Below are 20,428 nucleotides of genomic sequence, written 5' to 3'. Positions count from 1 at the left end.
TTGTTATTAGTTCATCAATCAATGATAATCTCTGCTCAAAATTACCATAGCACGAGGGAATTTCTCTTAAGATTATTGGCAAGTTGGTCACACACTCTCAGAAAGGTTTACCACCCCTGTTCTAGACAATAAAATCTGCCTGCACCATCTTCCATTCCAATGAAAACAACCCTTCTATTCTCTTCTAGTTAACAATTTTAAATCCCAGTGAAAATTCTTGTAATATCTCCCCCACACACTCTGTTGTGCAACCACATCTATGCAATAGTGCAGATTAGACTATACACTACAGGTCTTATAAAGTTCTGATATAAACACAAAGAGCGTCAAGGGTATGTCTGCTAAGAAGCAGACCATACATCTTACTAAACCACCCACATTAACTACGCCACCATTAGGCTGCTGTTCCTCCCGTGCCTCACCAGGGCATCAGGCAACAACCTTGCTGTTTCTTTAGTGTGTGTCTGTTATTTTTTAACAAGGCTGAGTTGCTAGCTCGATGCTCAGCTCAGTATGGATGGAAAGAGTGCACGGAGCTGGCTGGACTTAAACTCGGGAGCATTCGCCCTGAAGCTCAGTTCAGATGGCACAACATCACTGGCTGGCAGACTTACCATTAAGTGAAAATAAAAACAAAATTGCCATTGCTGGAAACCAGAAATCCAAGTAGCATCTATGGAAAGAGAAACAGAGTTCATGCTGCAGGTCTAACTGAAGCCTGTTGAGTGTTTCCATAATTTTATATTTTATTTTAATGACCAAAGTCAAAGTTGAGTTTATTGTCACATGCTAAAGTACACGTATGCACAGATGCAATGAAGAAATTATGTACAGTACCTTCACAGGCATGTTGCATTAAGAAAACAATATTCATAAGAAAAATAAACACAAATTATTTAAAAAGACAAACAATTAAAGCAAAAAAAGTCTATTGAAGCGCAAAGTGGACAGTGTTGCCCAAATGAGGTAGTGATTAGGGCCGTACAAGATGAAGAGCTGTAGGGTTGAAGGAAAGTAACTGTTCTTGAAACTGGTGATGTGGGTCTTCAGGCATCTGTACCTAACTCCTTAATGGTAACTGTGAGAAGATGATATGGTCTGAATGGTGGAGATCTTTGAATAACATTCCCTTCTTAAGACAGTGCCTCATATCGATACTACTAATGGTGGGGAGGCATGTACCTGTGATGTATTAGGCTCTAATCTCTGCCCACTAATCTCTACAGCTTCTTAAATTCATGAACACTCAAATCGCTGTACCAGACCATGATGCAACTAGTCAGAAAACTTTCAACAGTACATCTGTAGAAGATTGTTAGAGTCTTTGGTGACAAGCTGAACCTTCTTAAACTCCTAAGAAAGTAAACACTCTTGTGCCTTCATTGTGATTGTATCTACTGTATGTGCTGGACCCTAGACAGGTCATAAAGCTGCTGACCTTCTCCACAGATCCACTAATGTTCACCCTTAACCACCGCTGTGATTTATCCAACAACAGTGGTCTTGGTAGAGGGTTTGTACATGGCATTGCTCAGCCCTACAGTCATGTGTTTACAGGGAGTGGAGTCGGGTGGGGATGAGCATACAGACTTAAGGTGCACCTGTGTTGATGGCTAGTGAGGAGGGCATATTGTTTGCAATTCTCACTGATGGAAGTTTGCTGATGGAAAAGTTGAAGATTTTCGTTGCAAAGATACAGAAGCTCAGGTCCTGAAACTTGCTGATGTTTGGAGGGAATGATTATGTTGAATACTGAGCTGTAGTCAATGAACAGCACCTTGATGAATGTACTCCAGTGTTCCGGATGGACCAGAGTGGAATGAAGAGCCATAGAAATTGCATCTGCTGTTGACCTATTGCAGCACTAAGCAAATTGAAGTGGATGGAGGTCATTGCTAAGAGTTGATTAGTGTGAAAACCAGTTTCCTAATGTGTTTCCTTATAGTTGATGTAAGTGCTACCAGACAATAGTCATTGAGGCAGGTCACCATGTTTTTCTTGAGCACTGGTACAATAGATAACTATTTGAAGCAGGTGGGAACCACAGACCAAGGCATTAGAGGGTGAATATGTCTGTAATAATATAATAAGGCATCTGTTAGTCTTGCGAGACCATGGATCTGCACCTGGAAAGTCTTCACTCTCCAGGGCGCAGGCCCGGGCAAGGTTGTATGGAAGACCATGCTGCAAGTCTCCCCTCTCCATGACACCGATGTTGTCCAAAGGAAGGGCAAGGGCCAATACAACTTGGCAGTGTCGTCGCAGAGCACTGTGTGGTTAAGTGCCTTGCTCAAGGACACAACACGTTGCCTCAGCTGGGGATTAAACTCACGACCTTTAGATTGCTAGTCCAATGCCTTAACCACTTGGCCACGTGCCCACACAATGTCTGTAAATACCCATACTATATAGCCTGCACATTTTTAATACCCGGGCACACTGTCTGAACCAGGTGCCTTTTGAGGATTTACCCTCTTGAAGGAAGCGCAGATGTTGGACTCTGAAACTGAGAACACAGGGTCACCTGGAGTTTCCGGGCTCATATGAGTGCATCATGTTTATCCTTTATAACAAAGGCATTAAGTTCATCTGTGAGTGATGAGTCATTGCCACTATGCAGAAAGCAATACTTTCTAAACCTTCAAGCATCCATCTGTGATTGTTTAGTTCAAAATTACCTCTTTGCACTCACAATTGCATTCCAGAGGTCATACCTAGAGTTCTTATGTCTCTTGGTTGCCAGCCCTAAACAGCCCTCCCCTCAGATGATTAGCATCTCATGGTTCATTCACATCTTCTGGTGGGAAAGACTTGGAATGCCTTTATGGGTACATAATCACCAATACACTTCTATGAAGTCATTTCATTGATGACTATGGGATACTCATTTAGGTAAGCTGACGAATCCTTGATCATGATTCAGTCCACTGACTCAAAGCGGTCTTCTGTCTCTGCTGTCTAGTTCTTCATAGTCCTTTTCACCAGTGCCAGGCTCTTCAAGGTTTATTTGTATAGAGGACAAAGCAGCACAGCCAGGTGGTCAGATTTACTGAAATGTAGATGAGGGATGGAGTAGTAACGTTCTTGATGGTAACATAGGTTGTGTGTTGGGTCTACAAGTGTTGCAGATGATGTGCTGATTGTAGCTGGGTATTGTCTATATTCATGCTACATTAAGATGTTTCCAGGGTTTTTTATTCCTCCACAGTTCTCAGTACACCCTCCCAATTAATGCCTTGTTGTCAAATACATTCCCCACGCCTCTCTCAACTTAATTCCAGTCACTCTTTGCTGCCCAACTGATAAGTCCATCAATGCATTCCTGCAGATGAAAGCTATCTTCCACATTGTCAACAATATAGTCAATCTACAAATTACTTGATCTTGTTCCCTATACCAATTTTTAGTAATATGTATTACAAAAGCAAGAAGTACTTGGTGTGACATAAAACTGTATTGGGAACAGATGTGCAGTCACAAAAACAATCCAAGCATTATCCTTTGATTCCTGCCACTGAGTCCATTTTGGAGCCAATTCATCACTTTTTCTTGGATCCTGTTGGTGTTGATGTGGTTTTATTTTGAACATCCTGTCATCCTGATTAACGACTTTGATGAAATCCACGGACAATACACTCCCTGCACAGAACCTCATACTAACTCCTCACAATATTCAGTGATAAACAACAAAATCAAAAACCTGCTGATGCTGGAACTCTGAAATAGGAACTCGTCAGGAAGTATCCATGGTACAGAGAAACAGGGTTATTGTTTCAGGACTAAGAAATATGAATCACAACTAACCTGTCAGTAACACATGTATGTAGACTGCCATCAAATCACGTGTGCCTTGATAAATGAAGGGTGAATCTGTCCTTCAGAATGATTCCAATAATTTACCCACTATTAACAACTTTTATTACTCTGTGTATCCCTCTTGCCCTTCTCATAGAACAGTATTATTCAAGCAGCCATCATTGATCCAAGAGACTCCACAATTTTTTTCCTGTTTAGTTTTAACCTCTGATAAACTTATTACGGTCTGGAGATGTACTGGCTCTGAAAGGTGCTAAAAGCTAACACCTCCTGAACTACATGGTCGTTCTTGTTTTCACAACTGGATAATGTTTTCATGAACCATATCCTCTGCCTCCATGAATAGGTCAGCAATTTTGGTCCTAATATTCTTTCTAATTGCAATCTAACTCTTTCTTTGACCACTAGACTTACTACAGCATTGAGTTCTCAGGGACTAACACAACCTTCCAATTTTCCCTTTCTCTTAGGGGGAACATCTTTACCCTGAATCTGCTCTCTGGCTGTCTCTGCTTCTCCAACACCCATTCACCTTCAATTAGCTGCTTCCAGTTCATCATCATCATCAGGTACCATGCCTGGTTTGAGCTTTGACTGCCATGGCCCACACACTCCTGTTTCGGGTCAAGTGGATCAATTCATTGGTAATTACTTCCAGTTCACTTTTGCTAAATCACTGTTCAGTATTGTAAAATTTGCCTCACCTCAGGGAAGAACAATAACTCCAATTTTATCTTTATCCTTTACCCACAACAATGATGAACTCCCCGCACGCCCTCTTCCAACTATCAAACCCGCCAATTTTTTCCAACACCCTCTCCCTCAGACCATCACATCACTCCCTCCTCTCGGACCATTGTCCATTCCAGCTCTGCCCTCACACGCCTCCCAATTCTCAGACCTTCCCGCCAGAAGCCCCGTTTCTTCCACCATTCCCTCCCCTCCCCCCCGCAGACCGCGCGAACCGCCTCCGCTCGCGCTTGCGGTAGCAGCCGGCAACGGCCAGCACACCTGCGCATTGGTGACACCGGCGGCGGTTAACGGCGTAACCCGGCCGCCTCTCCACCTCTGTGTCGTCCCACACATGCGTCCTCCGTCAGAAGCCGGCTAAATATGCCGCGCCTGCGCACTTGGCGTGAAGCTGCCTCCGCGCCCTCATTGAGTTCGCTTTCCAGATCGGTCCCGCTCTCTCTGGGATATTAAATCCTCACCTCCTGGATTTTCCTGCCGCAGAACTGAGCTGGGACATTCAAAATAATTCACCATATTTGGTGAACGAGGTAAGAGAGTCATACGGAAGGAAGATGCAACAACTACTGGTCCAGGTGAAGGGTTTTTCCAGTTGTTGCTGTTTGTTGTCGTTGTTGTTCGTCCTTCGTAGTCGAAGATGACCGTGGGTTCAAAGTCAAATGGGAGATTGGTGGCTGTGGGTCCGGAGGTGACTGATGAGGCCAATCCGGGCCTTGAAGGTTCGCCCACATGTGCCTCGATGATGCGCCTGACTTCAGCTGCACGGGCTCCTGTGGTGATCTTGCTGCGCCAAGCTGGACGGTCGAGGGCAAGCGTCTCCCACCTGTTGATGTCGACACCCGGGCCTTTGAGGGACGCTTTGAGGCAGTCTTTGTAACGTTTCTTCTGCACCCCGACTGAGCGCTTGCCCTGACACAATTCTCCGTACAGCAGCTGCTTAGGCAATCGGCTGTCTGGCATTCTGACCATATGTCCAGCCCACCTGGCTTGGGCTTTCAGCAGGAGGGTGTCGACGCTGCAGAGCCCAGCTCGTTCCAGGATTTCCGTGTCGGGGACTTTGTCCTGCCACCTGATGTGGAGGAGTCTGCAGAGACAGCTCAGGTGAAAGCGGTTGAGCTGTTTGGCGTGTCTGCTGTAGACAGTCCAGGTCTCGCTGGCGTAAAGGAGGGTGGTAAGGACCACTGCACAGTAGACCTTCAGCTTGGTGGTAAGGCTGAGTCCTCTCCGCTCCCAGGCGTTCTCACGGAGTCTCCCAAAGGCGGCACTGGCTTTGGCAATCCTGTTGTTGACCTCAGCGTCTATGTTCACTGCGTGAGAGAGTATGCTGCCCAGGTAGGTGAAGTTGTTGACTGCTTGGAGGTTCTGGCCCTTCACCGTGATGCGCGGCTCCTGGTATGGCTTTCCTGGGGCAGTCTGGTACATAACTTCGGTCTTTTTGGTGCTGATAGTGAGTCCGAAGTTGTTGCAGGCTTGTGAGAAGCAATCCATTTCACGCTGCATCTCCTGCTCTGTGCTGGCATTGAGTGCACAGTCATCAGCAAACAGGAAGTCTCTGATGACAATCTCTTGCACCTTTGTAACTGCCTGCAGGCGCCTAAGGTTGAACAACCTGCCGTCAGTCCTGTATCTGACGTGGATTCCTTCTTCGTAGTTACGGAAGGCATCTGTCAGCATGGCAGAGAATACCATACTGAACAGAGTCGGGGCAAGAACGCAGCCTTGTTTGACGCCATTTGTCACTGGGAAGGCCTCCGACTCGTCGCCGTCATCCTGAACTTTCACCATCATACCGTCGTGGAACTGCCGGACGATTGTGATGAACTTGCTGGGGCAGCCAAACTTCTCCATGATCTTCCACAAGCCTTCTCTGCTGACCGTATCGAAAGCCTTGGTTAGATCGACAAAGGTCACGAAGAGGTCGCTGTGTTGCTCCTGGCATTTTTCCTGGAGTTGGCGCGCAGCAAAAATCATGTCCGCGATCCCACGTTCAGCACGGAAGCCGCACTGGCTTTCTGGGAGCAGACCTTGCTCAAGATGTTGGAGAAGGCGGTTGAGCAGGACGCGGGCCAGAATCTTCCCCACAATGGACAAGAGGGAGATGCCTCGGTGGTTGTTGCAAGACTGGCAGTTGCCCTTCCTCTTGTAGATGTGGACTATGCTGGCATCTTTCAGCTGTTGCGGGACCTGTCCCTTTTTCCACATGGACTGGAAGAGTACAGTCAGCTTTTGCATCATGACAGGGCCTCCTGCTTTGTATACCTCAGCAGAGATTGCATCGGGTCCTGGCGCTTTGCCACAGAAGAGTTGCTTCACTGCCTTCCTGACTTCATCTACTGTGGGGAGGGTGTCGAGGTTCTTGTTGATCTCTACCTGGGGCAGGCGGGCAATGGCCTCGTCGTTGATGTCGGCAGGGCGGTTAAGGACGTTGTTAAAGTGCTCAGCCCACCGATCCAGAATCTGCTTCTTCTCTGTCAGCAGCTGCGTCTCATCTGCGTTGAGGAGAGGTGAGGAGTCGGAGGACTGGGGTCAGTATACAGCCTTAAGTGCATCATAGAAGCGCTTTATGTCGTGGCTGTCTGCATAGCCCTGGATTTCATCGGCCTTCTTGCTGAACCAGCTGTCCTGCATCACGCGGTTTTTTCTGCACCTTTCTTCTTGCGTTGGTAAAGGCATCTTTCTTGGCTAGCGACGTGGGGTCGTTCTGATGCGCTCTGTAATGTTGATGTTTCTCAGTTAGTAGTGCCTGTATTTCTTCATCGTTCTCATCGAACCAGTCTTGGCTTCTTCGGGTTGCTGGTCCAAGATGTTCGAGGGCGGTAGTGCAGACAGCGTCTTTGAAGGCCGTCCACTGTTCCTCAACGCTGGTCCCGTCATTCTGTGGTGTGTCTTGGCAGTCTGCCTTCAAGGTCATCGACGAATTCTTCTGCAACCCTGCTGCTTTTCAGCTTGGAGACATTCAGCCTCTTTGCAGTCTTCTGCCCTTGGGATCTTCTCATGGGCAGAATGCGAAGCCTGAACTTGGACACAATGAGGCGGTGATCGGTCCAGCAGTCGGCACCACACATGGCTCTCGTCACTCTGACATCCATCCTGTCCCTCTTCCTGGTGATGATGTAGTCAATCAGATGCCAGTGCTTCGAGCGTAGGTGCATCCATGACGTCTTCTTACGGGTGGGTAGGCGGAACAGGGTGTTGGTGATGACAAGGTCGTGTGTGGCACACGTCCTGAGGAGCAGAAGCCCGTTGTTGTTACACTTGCCAGTGCCGTGTCTTCCAGTGATCCCTTCCCAGGTTTGGTAGTCTGTCCCTACTCTGGCATTGAAGTCCCCGAGAACGATGAGCTTCTCTGACTGTGAGATTGCTGAGATGAGGGCGTCGAGTTCTTCATAGAACTTGTGTTTAATGTCATCTGGGTTGGTCATGGTGGGAGCGTAGGCACTAATCAGCGTAGCTCTCTTCTTGTTTGCAAGTGGGAGCTGAAGTGTCATCAGGCGGTCGTTGATGCTCTCTGGGTGCTTGGTGAGTTTACAGGCGAGGTTAGAATTGATGGCAAATCCCACGCCTGCTTCTCATCGTTCAGCACTGCTGCGACCGCTCCAGAAGAACGTGTATCCACCACTACGTTCTGTCAGCTGGCCCTTGTCTGCTAGGCGCGTTTCGCTGAGAGCTGCTATGTCCACATTGTAGCGAGCTAGCTCTTTTGCAACCAGTGCAGTTCTTCTCTCTGATCTGTCTGCCTTGATGTTATCTCACAGAGCTCTCACCTTCCATGTGCCAAGGTTGAGCACCATCACTTTCTTCTTCACTGTTGTAGGTCGACCGCTATGAGGGATCCCCACCAGCCGCGGTAAGCTGGCCAGGGTGAAGTGAAGCAGACTATGTTTGAGGCACCTTTTCCAGCCCCTTCCTCCATGGAGGTGAGCAGAGCGATCCTAAAGAGGGCTGCTCAGACACCCAGGGGGCTGCCGAACTCAACTGCTGCTTCGGTCCAGTAGAGAGCAACCCTATGTCCTGGGTCACCTGTGTGCAGGTTTGTGACTACAGCCTCCAGTGTATCCGTACCTGCTGCTTCGCCGCTCCCCCATCGCCACAGGACTCTAGGCTGCGCGTTGGGTGTGAAGTCATGACTTGCGCTTGACTTGGATTAACGTGAGGGAGAGTTGCGCAGGTCGTCAGCCTCACTCTCTCGTCCCGGCCTATCTGGACCCAGTGGCAAGACATAGTCGAGACGGCTGGAGATAGGTCAGGATGCAGTGGATGGCCAGCAGTGTTCTGTGTGTCTCACTGTGCCCTCTTAGCGCTCCACGACGCATTGCTGAGAATCGCCTTTCTGCCCGTTGAACCAGTGATGGTTTCTTCCGCGCAGTCTGCCGAATCCAGGCTTCACACGCTAGGTAGACAAGCCCTGAGTGTTGTGGATCTACGGCAGTTCTTGCGGCGTGCGCGCAAGCCTCCCTTCCCATTGTTGGGCATCCTCATCCGCCTTTGCAGCAGTTGGGAGATGTCTCCTCTTCCGCCTGCTCCGCCGTTGGGATAATCACCTTGGTTACTGGCCTATGGAGCTGGCCTGCAGCTCGTTGTCGTTTTTCCGGTATGATATCACAGAAATACAAGACAAACCAAGACTGAAAAAACTGACAAAAACCATATAATTATAACATACAGTTACAACAGTGCAAAGCAATACCGTAATTTGATGAAGAATATACCACGGGAACGGTGAAAAAAAAGTCTCAAAGTCTCTCGAAAGTCCCATCATCTCAGGCAGACGGTAGAAGGAAGAAACTCTCTTCCTGCCATGAACCTCCAGCGCTGCAAACTTGCCAATGCAGCACCCTGGAAGCACCTGACCACAGCCGACTGTTGAGTCCGTCGGAAAACTTCGAGCCTCCGACCAGCCCTCCGACACCGAGCACCATCTCTGCCGAGCACTTCGACCCCAGCCCCGGCGACAGGCAATAGGCAAAGCCTTCTACCAAAGTGCATGACCATACACTTCCCTCACTACAGTGGCATGCAAAGGTTTGGGAACCCCTGGTCAAAGTTTCTGTTACTGTGAATAGTTAAGTGAGTAGAAGATGAGCAGATCTCCAAAAGTCATAACATTAAAGACGAAATGTTCTTTTCAACATTTTAAGCAAGATTATTGTATTATTTTTGTTTTGTACAATTTTAGAGTGAAAAAAGGAAAGTAGCACCATGCAAAGATTTGGGCACCCCAAGAGATTTGAGCTCTCAGATAACTTCTACCAAGGTCACAGACCTTAATTAGCTTGTTAGGGTTATGGCTTGTTCACAGTCATCATTAGGAAAGGCCAGGTGATGTAAATTTCAAAGCTTTATAAATACCCTGACTCCTCAAACCTTGTCCCAACAAACAGCAGCCATGGGCTCCTCTAAGCAGCTGCCTAGCACTCTGAAAATTAAAATAAATGATGCTCACAAAGCAGACAAAGGCTATAAGAAGATAGCAAAGCATTTCAGGTAGCCGTTTCCTCAATTCGTAATGTAATTAAGAAATGGCAGTTAACAGGAATAGTAGTGGTCAAGTTGAGGTCTGGAAGACCAAGAAAACTTTCCGAGAGAACTGCTCATAGGATTGCTAGAAAGGCAAATCAAAACCCCCGTTTGACTGCAAAACACCTTCAAGAAGATTTAGCAGACTCTGGAGTGGTGGTGCACTGTTGTACTGTTCAGCAACATCTGCACAAATATGACCTTCATGGAAGAAAACCTTTCCTGTGTCCTCACCACAAAATTTAGCGTCAGAAGTTTGCAAAGGAACATTTAAACAAGCCTGATGCATTTTGGAAACAAGTCCTGTGGACTGATGAAGTTAAAATACCACTTTTTGGCTGCAATGAGTGAAGTATGTTTGGAGAAAAAAGGGTGCAGAATTTCATGAAAAGAACACCTCTCCAACTGTTAAACTGTTAACTATTAAGCAATTCTGGAAGCAAACATCACACCATCTGTAAAAAAAAGCTGAAGATGAAAAGAGGATGGCTTCTACAACAGGATAATGATCCTAAACACACCTCAAAATCCACAATGGACTACCTCAAGAGGCACAAGCTGAAGGTTTTGACATGGCCCTCACAGTCCCCTGACCTAAACGTCATTGAGAATCTGTGGATAGACCTCAAAAGAGCAGTGCATGCAAGACGGCCCAAGAATCTCACAGAACTAGAAGCCTTTTGCCAGGAAGAATGAGTGAAAATCCCCCAAACAAGAATTGAAAGACTCTTATACTTGCCAAAGGGGGTGTTACTAAGTACTGACCATGCAGGGTACCCAAACTTTTGCTTTGGGCTCTTTTCCTTTTTTTTGTTATTTTGAAACTGTAAAAGATGAAAATAAAAAAAGTAATCTTGCTTTAAATATTAAAGAAATGTGTCATCTTTAATTTCATGCCTTTTGGAAATCAGGTCATCTTTTAATTGCTTAGCTATTCACAGTAACAGAAATTTTGATCGGGGTGCCCAAACTTTTGCGTGCCACTGTGTATTCCATCTGCCACTTCTTTGCCCATTTTTTTCATCTATCTAAGTCTGTCTGCAGGATCCCTGTTTCCTCAACATCTCCACCTATCTTCATCCACAAACTTGGCCACAAAGCCATCAATTCTGACATCCAAATCTTTGACATATAGCATGAAAAGAAGTGGACCCAACACCTGACCTCTGCAGAACACCAGCATCCAACCAGAAAAGGCCCTCTTTTTTTCCCCAGTCAACCAATCATCTATCCGTGCTAGAACCTTTCAAGTAATACTATGGGCTGTTATCTTATTAAGCAGCCTCATGTGCAGCACCTTGTCAAAGGCCTTCTAAAAATTCAAGTCAACAACATCCACTGAGTCTCATCTGTCTATCTTGCTTGTTATTTCCTCAAACAATTCCAACAGATTTGTCAGGCAAGATCACCCTTCAAGGAAACCATGTTGACTTTGCCCTATTTTATCATGTGCCTCATAGTACCCCAAAATCCCATACTTAATAATGGACTCCAATATCTTCCAACCACTGATAAAGTACATTGGAAGAAGGTGCTGGCAGGGATGACAGCAGAGCATCAATGGCATGAGTTTCTGGGAAAAATGAGGACGGTGCAGGATAGATATATTCCAAAAACAAAGAAATACTCAAATTGCAAAGTAGTACAACTGTACAAGGGACGTCAAAGCTAATGTGAAAGCACACACAAAGCAAAAATTAATAGGAAGACAGAGGATTGGGAAGGTTTTAAAAACCAACAGAAAACAACTAAAAGAATCATTAGGAGGGAAAAGATGAAATATGAAAGCAAGCTAGCAAACAATATCAAAGTGGATAGTAAAAGCTTTTTCAAGTATGTAAAAAAATAGAGAGATGAGAGTGGATGTAGGACCTAGGACCACTAGAAAATGAGGCCAAAGGGAACTGGAAGTCCTTGGGCATAACATCCTAAAGGGTAACTTGCAGGTAGAGTCAGTGGTGAGAAGTCAGATGCAATGTTTGCATTCATTTCAAGATGTCTGGAATACAAGAGCAGAGATATGATGCTGAGGCTTTATAAGTCACTGGGGAGGCTTCACCTTGAGTATTTTGAACAGTTTTGGGCTCCTCATCTAAGAAAAGATGTGCTGGCATTGGAGAGGATTCAGAGGAGATTCACAAGGATGATTCCAGGAATGAGAGTGCTATCATACGAGAGACGTTTGATAGCTCTGGGTCTGCACTCACTGGATTTTGAAGGATTGGCGGGGGCGGGGGGTGATCTTATTGAAACCTTTTGAATGTTGAATGGTTAAGACAGAGCAGATGTGGAAACAATGTTTCCCTGTGGTAAACCATGTATATATGTTGTAACTCGGTTACCTGTCTGGACACACACCTCTGCTGACTGCCCCTGTGGCTCCTCTGACTGCCCCTGTGGCTCCTCCCACAGAGTCCTGTCTAAAGGTGTTCGCCTTGCCCCTCCCCCTCAGTCCGGAGGCAGACACTCACTGTGGAGGTTGTATTGTACAGTGAATAAAAACCTTTCAGTATTTTACCAAACCTCAGTCTTTTGGAGTAATTGAAGGTGCTTTTTTTAAAAAGAGTCCCGCGAGGTGAAGTGACTGACAATATTTACAAGAGGTATATTTACAGGTTAAGTCTATCAGGCGGTCGAGTCCGTCGCTGTGATCTACGTAGCACTGGCGATGGCGGTTGTGCTGGCTCCGGCCTGACTTCAGGTGCCAACACGTTAGGCGTCGGTAATCCCTCGTGCGTGTGTGTCGCGCCCGGTATGGGAGTGTCGTGTGGTGTCTGTATAGGGTTTGGGATGCACGGTGTCTCGTAGGTACATACATTGGTGGGTACGGGGTCAATAGTCACCACGGAGTGTTCAGGGTAGGGGCCCGGAGCTCCTGCGGGCGCCAGGTCACGGATGGAGACCGTGTCCTCCCACCCATCAGGTAAAACCATGTAGGCATACTGGGGGTTTGCATGAAGTAAGTGAACCCTCTCGACTATCGGGGAGTATTTATTGCTCCTCGCATGTTTCCGAAGCAGCACTGGCCTCGGGGACATCAGCCAAGTTGGTAGGGTGGTTCCAGTGGTCGATTTCCTGGGAAACGAAAAGAGCCGCTCATGAGGGGTGGCATTGGTGGCTGTGCATAACAGGGAGCGGATGGAGTGGAGTGCCTCGGGAAGGACCTCCTGCCAGCGGGAGACCGGCAGTCCCTTTGACCTGAGGGCTAAGAGTGTGGCTTTCCACACTGTGCCATTCTCCTTCTCTACCTTTCCATTCCCCTGGGGATTATAGCTCGTGGTCTTACTGGTTGCAATTCCCCTAGCCAGTAGATATTGGCGCAGCTCGTCACTCATAAACGAGATCCCTCTGTCACTGTGGATATAGCATGGGTATCCGAACAGAGTAAAGAGCTTGCGCAGGGCTTTTATAACTGACATGGTAGTGGTGTCGGGGCAGGGGATGGCGAAGGGGAACTGCGAGTACTCATTAATTACGTTAAGAAAGTACACATTGCGGTCGGTGGAGGGGAGGGGGCCCTTAAAGTCAACACTCAGTCGCTCAAAGGGTGGGTGGCCTTGATGAGTGGTGCCCTTTCAGGTCGGTAGAAGTGCGGTTTGCACTCTGCACAGACTTGGCAGTCCCTGGTCATCATCCTGATCTCCTCAAGGGAGTAAGGCAGGTTCCAGGCTTTCACGAAGTGGAAAAGCTGGGTGACTCCCGGGTGGCAAAGGTCTACATGTAGGGTGTATAGCCGGTCGATCTGCGCGCTGGCACATGTTCCCCGGGATAGGGCATCGGAGGGCTCGTTGAGCTTCCCAGGCCTGTACATGATGTCATAGTTGTAGATGGAGAATTCGATTCTCCACCTCAGAATTTTATCATTTTTGATTTTGCTCCGCTGCTGATTATTAAACATGAATGCGACTGAGCGCTGGTCAGTTAGCAGGGTGAACCTTTTGCCGGCAAGATAGTGCCTCCAGTGCCTTATAGCTTCCACTATGGCCTGGGCCTCTTTCTCTACTGCAGAGTGCTGAATTTCAGGGCCTTGAGGGGTACGGGAGAAGAACGCCACTGGTCTTCCTGCCTGGTTGAGGGTAGCAGCCAGCGCAAAGTCGGAGGCGTCACTGTCTACTTGGAAGGGAATGGCCTCATCCACCGCATGCATTGCTGCTTTGGCAATGTCCCCTTTTATGCGGTTGAAGGCCGTGTGGGCCTCGGCAGAGAGGGGGAATGTGGTAGACTTGACCGGGGGCGGGCCTTGTCTGCATAGTTAGAGACCCATTGGGCATAATATGAAAAGAAGCCCAGGCATCTTTTGAGGGCTCTGAGGGTATTGGGAAGAGGGAGTTCCAACAGGGGGCGCATACTGTCGGGGTCAGGGCCAATGACTCCATTCTCCACGACACACCCAAGGATAGCAAGTCGGGTGGTCCCAAATACACACTTGTCCTTGTTATAGGTGAGGTTGAAAGATTTGGCTGCTTGTAGAAATTTTTGGAGGTTGTTGTCGTGATCCTGCTGGTCGTGACCGCAGATGGTGATGTTATCCAGATATGGGAACGTGGCCTTCAGTTGGCACTGGTCCACCATCTGGTCCATTGCCCTCTGGAAGACAGATACACCATTCGTGACACCAAAGGGGACGCGCAGGAATTGATAAAGCCTGCCGTCTGCCTCGAAGGCGGTGTAAGGGCGGTCCTCCCGGCGGATGGGGAGCTGATGGTAAGCGGATTTTAGGTCTATGGTCGAGTACACCTTGTACTGTGCTATCTGATTGACCATATCCGCAATGCAGGGTAGAGGGTACGCGTCGAGCTGCGTGAACCTATTGATGGTCTGGCTATAGTCCACGACCATCCTATTCTTCTCCCCGTTCCGAACAACGACCACCTGCGCCCTCCAAGGACTTGTGCTTGCCTCAATGACCCCCTCCCTGAGCAGCCGCTGCACCTCCGACTTAATGAAAGCTCTGTCCCCCGCGCTGTACCTCCTGCTTTTAGTTGCCACGGGTTTACAGTCGGGGGTCAGGTTGGCGAACAGCGGTGGGGGAGGGATCCTGAGGGTGGAGAGGCCGCAAGTGGTGTTGGTAGTGTGGCAGTTGGCATGATGTTGGGTGGGATGCGCGGGTCGGTGTGTGTGTGTGGTCAGTAGCGGGGTACGTGAAATATCTCTACAATACAGGGGATTTATGACAGTAATTGGCGGAAGGGGCCCATCATACTTCATTGTCACGCTTTTCAGGTGGCTCTGGAAGTCCAACCCCAACAGCACAGGGGCACACAGTTGAGGCAAGACCAGTAACTTAAAGTCCCGATATTCTGTGCCCTGCACCACTAGCGTTGCTACACAACCCCCCCGGATGTCTGTTGTATGCGACCCAGAGGCCATGGTGACCCTCTGACTTACCGGCCGTATCATGAGTCCACAATACTGCACCGTGGCCGGGTGGATAAAACTCTCTGTGCTGCCTGTGTCAAGCAGGCAGCTTGTCCTGTGCCCCTCCACCAGGATGTCCATCATTGACCTTGCGAGCTGGTGGGGAGCGCTTTGGTCGAGGGTCACGGAAGCCAGGGTGGGGTCGCTGTCTTGGTCCGGCGCGGTGGGGTGGCCCGTGAGCACCCGTTGGTTGTAGGCGGTGGGAGGTGGCGCCGACCAAGATGGCCGCCCCCATGTCTCGCACGTGGTGGCGGCGTACAGGGAAGATGGCGGCCCCCATGTCTCGCACGTGGTGGCAGTGTGCAGGGAAGATGGCAACCCCCACGTCTCGCACGCGGCGCTGCTCGATCCTGCTCGCGGTTTTGACTTACAGACCTTGGCGAAGTGGCCCTTCTTTCCGCAGCTGGAACAGGTAGTTTGTCGGGCCGGGCAGCGTTTCCGGGGGTGCTTCTCCAGTCTGCAGAAGTAGCACTTCGCAGACTCACGACTGGCTGCAGCCGAGGTCGATTCGCCGGCGGGTTGCGGGGTCTGCGGCGCCCACGAGGCCATCGGGGGATCGCGTGCCTGGAGAGCCTCGGAGTTATGCAGAGTGGCCTCCAACGTATCAGCCAGCTCGATCGCCGAACTTAGGGTAAGATCGGCTTTTTCCAGCAGCCGCTGGCGCACGTACACTGACCTGGTCCCCGTAACGAAGGCGTCTCTCACTAGGAGTTCTGCATGCTGCGCCGCCGTCAGCTCCTGGTAATTGCAGGCTCGCACGAGCGTCCGTAGGGCCCGGACAAACTCAGCACTCGATTCCTCGGACCATTGTTGCCGTGTCGCTAAGCGATGCCGAGCATAGGCGCTGTTTATCAGCTGCAGGTATTGTCTTTTGAGTGCGTTCATCGCGCTGTCGTAGTTCGGCTGGTCTCTGATCAGCAAATAAACCCGTGGACTGACTCTGGAGAGTAGAACTCTGCGCTTCGCTACGGGGTCGGTCGCTTTAATCTCCTCTAGATACGCTTCGAAGCAGGCCAACCAGAGTTTGAAAGCATTTCCAGCGTCAGGCATTTGCGGATCGAGGTCTAATTTGTCTGGTCTCAGGGTCTGTTCCATGTTTTAGAATGTACAGCGAATAAAATTGAAGCACCTTCAATTACTCCAAAAGACTGAGGTTTGGTAAAATACTGCAAGTCTTTTATTCGCTGTACAATACGACCTCCACAGTGAGTGTCTGCCCCCGGACTGAGGGGGAGAGGCAAGGCGAACACCTTTATACAGGACTCTGTGGGAGGAGCCACAGGGGCAGTCAGCAGAGGTGTGTGTCCAGACAGGTAACCGAGTTACAACATATATACATGGTTTACCACATTCCCATGGTGGGGGAGTCCAGGACAAGAAGGCACAGCCTCAGGATAGAGGGGAATCCATTTAAAAGGGATGCGGAGAAATTCTGTTACTGTCACTTTTCACATTTCTCTTTGCACTAAAGATGACTCTATTGCCTTGGCAGTACGCATGTTAACAATATTAAACATGTTAAACAAGTTGTGCAGCGAGTTAAACAATTTCTCAAAAATCAGCCGAGACAGCAGCTTTCTTCAGGGTTTTTAATCAGATGGGAAACATTGCAAGAATTCAGCACTAAGATGAGAAATTCTGCAGAAGCTGGAAATCTAAGCAACATACTCAAGATGCTGGAGAACTCAGCAGGCCAGGCAGCACGTATGGAAAAGAGTGGACTGATGAAGGGTCTCAGCCTGAAACGTCGACTGTTTACTCTTTTCCATAGATGCTGCCTGGCCTGCTGAATTCCTCCAGCATTTTGTGTGTGCTGCTAAGACCTCAGCACTGTTGGATGTGATCTTATGCAGTCTGAGATTAGACTACATCAACATATCTAGCACCGCTTTCAGCACATTGACTGCTTCCTCTGCATTAGAGAATGATTGAAGACATTCATCAACATGGAATTTCCTCTCCATGTACCTATGTACCTCAGTTCTGAATTCCTTCTCTCCTTTGATAGCTGTCCTTTTAAGGCAAGAGATTGCCACAGCAGGAGAGGGACAGTTAGTGCATACATGAAGTCTCATACGGGTCTCCAGAATCTCATTGTCTAGTTGGTGGTCACAAAACCACAAGGATCTGAGGTAGTGTCGGTGATCCTCTCTCACTAGGAAGCTGTGGAACATTTGTTTGATGTCTGCCATCACTGTGACGGAATCAGTTCTGAAGCACGAGACCCCGAGCAGACTGTTATTGAGGTCAGAACCTCACAAGAGTGCATTGTTCAGTAATACACATTTGAAGTGCACACTTAAATCAAAGACAATTTGTACTTATGCAGGTTTCTGGGGTGGTAAACACAAGTTGGGAAAATAGCGGTTTTCTTTGTTGGGATCTGGTGGAGGAGCCAGCTGAGCAAAATTGTTCCTGAAGTGTCTCTCTATGAAGTCCACATAATGATCTTTCATTACTGGTTTCCTTCTCAGTGTCCAACTGACAGACATAAGTCAACTATTGGCCCATTCTCTGTTGTTTGATCAACATACACAAAATGCTGGTGGAACGCAGCAGGTCAGGCAGCATCTATAGGAAGAAGCAACACACACAAAATGCTGGTGAACGCAGCAGGCCAGGCAGCACCTATAGGAAGAGGTACAGTCGATGTTTCGGGTCGAGACCCTTCGTCAGGACTAACAGAAAAAAGAGATAGTGAGAGATTTGAAGGTCGGGTGGGGGGGAAGACCCGAAATGACAGGAGAAGACAGGAGGGAGAGGGATGAAGTCAAGAGCTGGGAAGTTGATTGGCAAAAGGGACACAAGGCTGGAGAAGGGGGGAGTATTCTGGGATGGAAGGCCTTGGAAGAAAGAAGGGGGTAGGGGAGCACCGGAGGAAGATAGAGAACAGGCAAGGAGTTATTGTGAGAGGGAAAGACAGAGAAAAATAATAATAAATTAAATTAGGGATGGGGTAAGAAGGGGTGGAGGGGCATTAACAGAAGTTAGAGAAATCAATATTCATGCCATCAAGTTGAAGGCTACCCAGATGGAATATAAGGTGTTGTTCCTCCAACCTGAGTGTGGCTTCATCTCGACAGTAGAGGAGGCCATGGATTGACATATCGGAATGGGACATGGAATTAAAATGTGTGGCCACTGGGAGATCCTGCTTCCTCTGGCGGACAGAGCGTAGGTGTTCAGCAAAGTGGTCTCCCAATCTGTGTCGGGTCTCACCAATATATAGGAGGCCACACCAAGAGCACCGGACACAGTATATCACACCAGCAGACTCACAGGTAAAGTGTCACCTCACCTGGAAGGACTGTCTGGGGCCCTGAATGGTGGTGAGGGAGGAAGTGTAAGGGCAGGTGTAGCACTTGTTCCGCTTACAAGGATAAGGGCCTGGAGGGAGATCAGTGGGGAGGGATGGGGGGGACGAATGGACAAGGGAGTCGCGTACGGAGCAATCCCTGTGGAAAGCAGAAATTTGGGGGGGAGGGAAAGATGTGCTTGGTGGTGGGATCCCGTTGGAGATGGTGGAAGTTGCGGAGAATTATATGTTGGACGCGGAGGCTGGTGGGGTGGTAGGTGAGGACAAGAGGAACCCTGTTCCTAGTGGGGTGGCGGGAGGATGGGGTGAGAGCAGATGTGCGTGAAATGGGAGAGATGCGTTTGAGGGCAGAGTTGATGGTGGAGGAAGGGATCAGCGTGAGAGAAGACTACTGAAGGTGTTAGACTACCAGAAAGCTGAAGGATTAAAACAGTCTCTGGACAAATGTCAGTCTGAAAAACGTCAGGTAACTATGTACGACACATGGGCTCTCAGAATGAACAGATCCTTCTATTGTTCGTCCATCGTCGACGTCGATGAGGACCTCGACACCAGATGGTGTCGAGACTAGCGCGTGATTTGGATTTAAGTGAGGGAGAGTTGCGCAGTGTCAGCCTCACTCTCTTTTTCCCCAATTCCCATCTGGATCCAGTAGCAAGACAGAGCCGAGATGGCTGGAGATGGGACTAGGCGTAGTGGATGACCAGGACGTCTTCTGTGTCTTGTCCTGTTCTACGCGTTCCACAACACTTGCAGAGACCGCCTTCTTGACTGTTGGACTTTACATTGGTCTCATCTGTTCAGTCCTCTGGAGTCTGTCTTCACATGCTGGGATAGACAACTCCCTATCTCACCGAGGGTTTGAGACCCGTCGGCTACCCTCACCTGGTTTAGCCAGCATGTTGAAGCCATTGGCCAGGGTGTGGCCGTTATTGCATGCAAACAGCCACGGGGAGCCACAGGTGAGAGCTGAGTGCCAGGTGGGGACTAAAGGTGGGCTAACCGCCTTGAAAAGGACATGACATGTTACCCCACCAGAGGTGCTACCCCTCCCTGACACCCCACAAGATAGAGGGGTAACCTTCTAAGATAGAGGCGGTAATCACATGGCCAAGACCAAGAACTGTGTGTGCTCTGCACTCATTCCTTAGATTCTGTGGGTACTACTGGAGATTTGTAAAGAACAACTCCAGAGTGAGTCACCCTTTAAATCAACTCCTTACAAGACTAAGGAGCTGATTGTGGACTTCAGGAAGGGTAAGATGAGGGAAAACAAACCAATCCTCATAGAGGACTTTATTCCTTGGAGCGTAGAAGAATGAGGGGAAGATTTGATAGAGGTTTACAAAATAATGAGGGGTACAGACAGAGTAAATGCGAGTAGGCTCTTTCCACTTAGATTAGGAAAGATAAACACGAGACGACAAGGCTTTAGGGTGAAAGGGGAAAAGTTTAGGGGGAACTTCTTCACTCAGAGTGTGGGAGTGTGGAACGAGCTGCCATCTGACGTGGTAAGTGCGGGCTCTCTTAAGTTTTAAGAACAAATTGGATAGATACATGGATGGGAGAGGTCTGGAGGGTTATAGACTGGGTGCGGGTCAATGGGACTAG

The 20,428-nt window shown here is 48.6% G+C and overlaps 1 protein-coding gene across 1 annotated transcript in view; it reads left to right on the top strand.

Moving 5' to 3' along the window:
- The window catches only part of LOC140204030 (uncharacterized), a 92,534-nt gene that overhangs the window by 20,910 nt on the left and 51,196 nt on the right, over positions 1–20,428 (top strand). The window contains exon 3 of the mRNA XM_072270279.1: positions 7,708–7,712. Within this exon, the coding sequence (XP_072126380.1) occupies positions 7,708–7,712 (5 nt within the window). The remainder of the gene's footprint in view (positions 1–7,707; positions 7,713–20,428) is intronic.

Source organism: Mobula birostris, chromosome 10 (assembly GCF_030028105.1).
Source record: "Mobula birostris isolate sMobBir1 chromosome 10, sMobBir1.hap1, whole genome shotgun sequence".
Classification (NCBI taxonomy): domain Eukaryota; kingdom Metazoa; phylum Chordata; class Chondrichthyes; order Myliobatiformes; family Myliobatidae; genus Mobula; species Mobula birostris.
The sequence above is the reverse complement of the archived record's forward strand: the minus strand, read 5'-3'. Positions and strand labels throughout refer to the sequence as shown.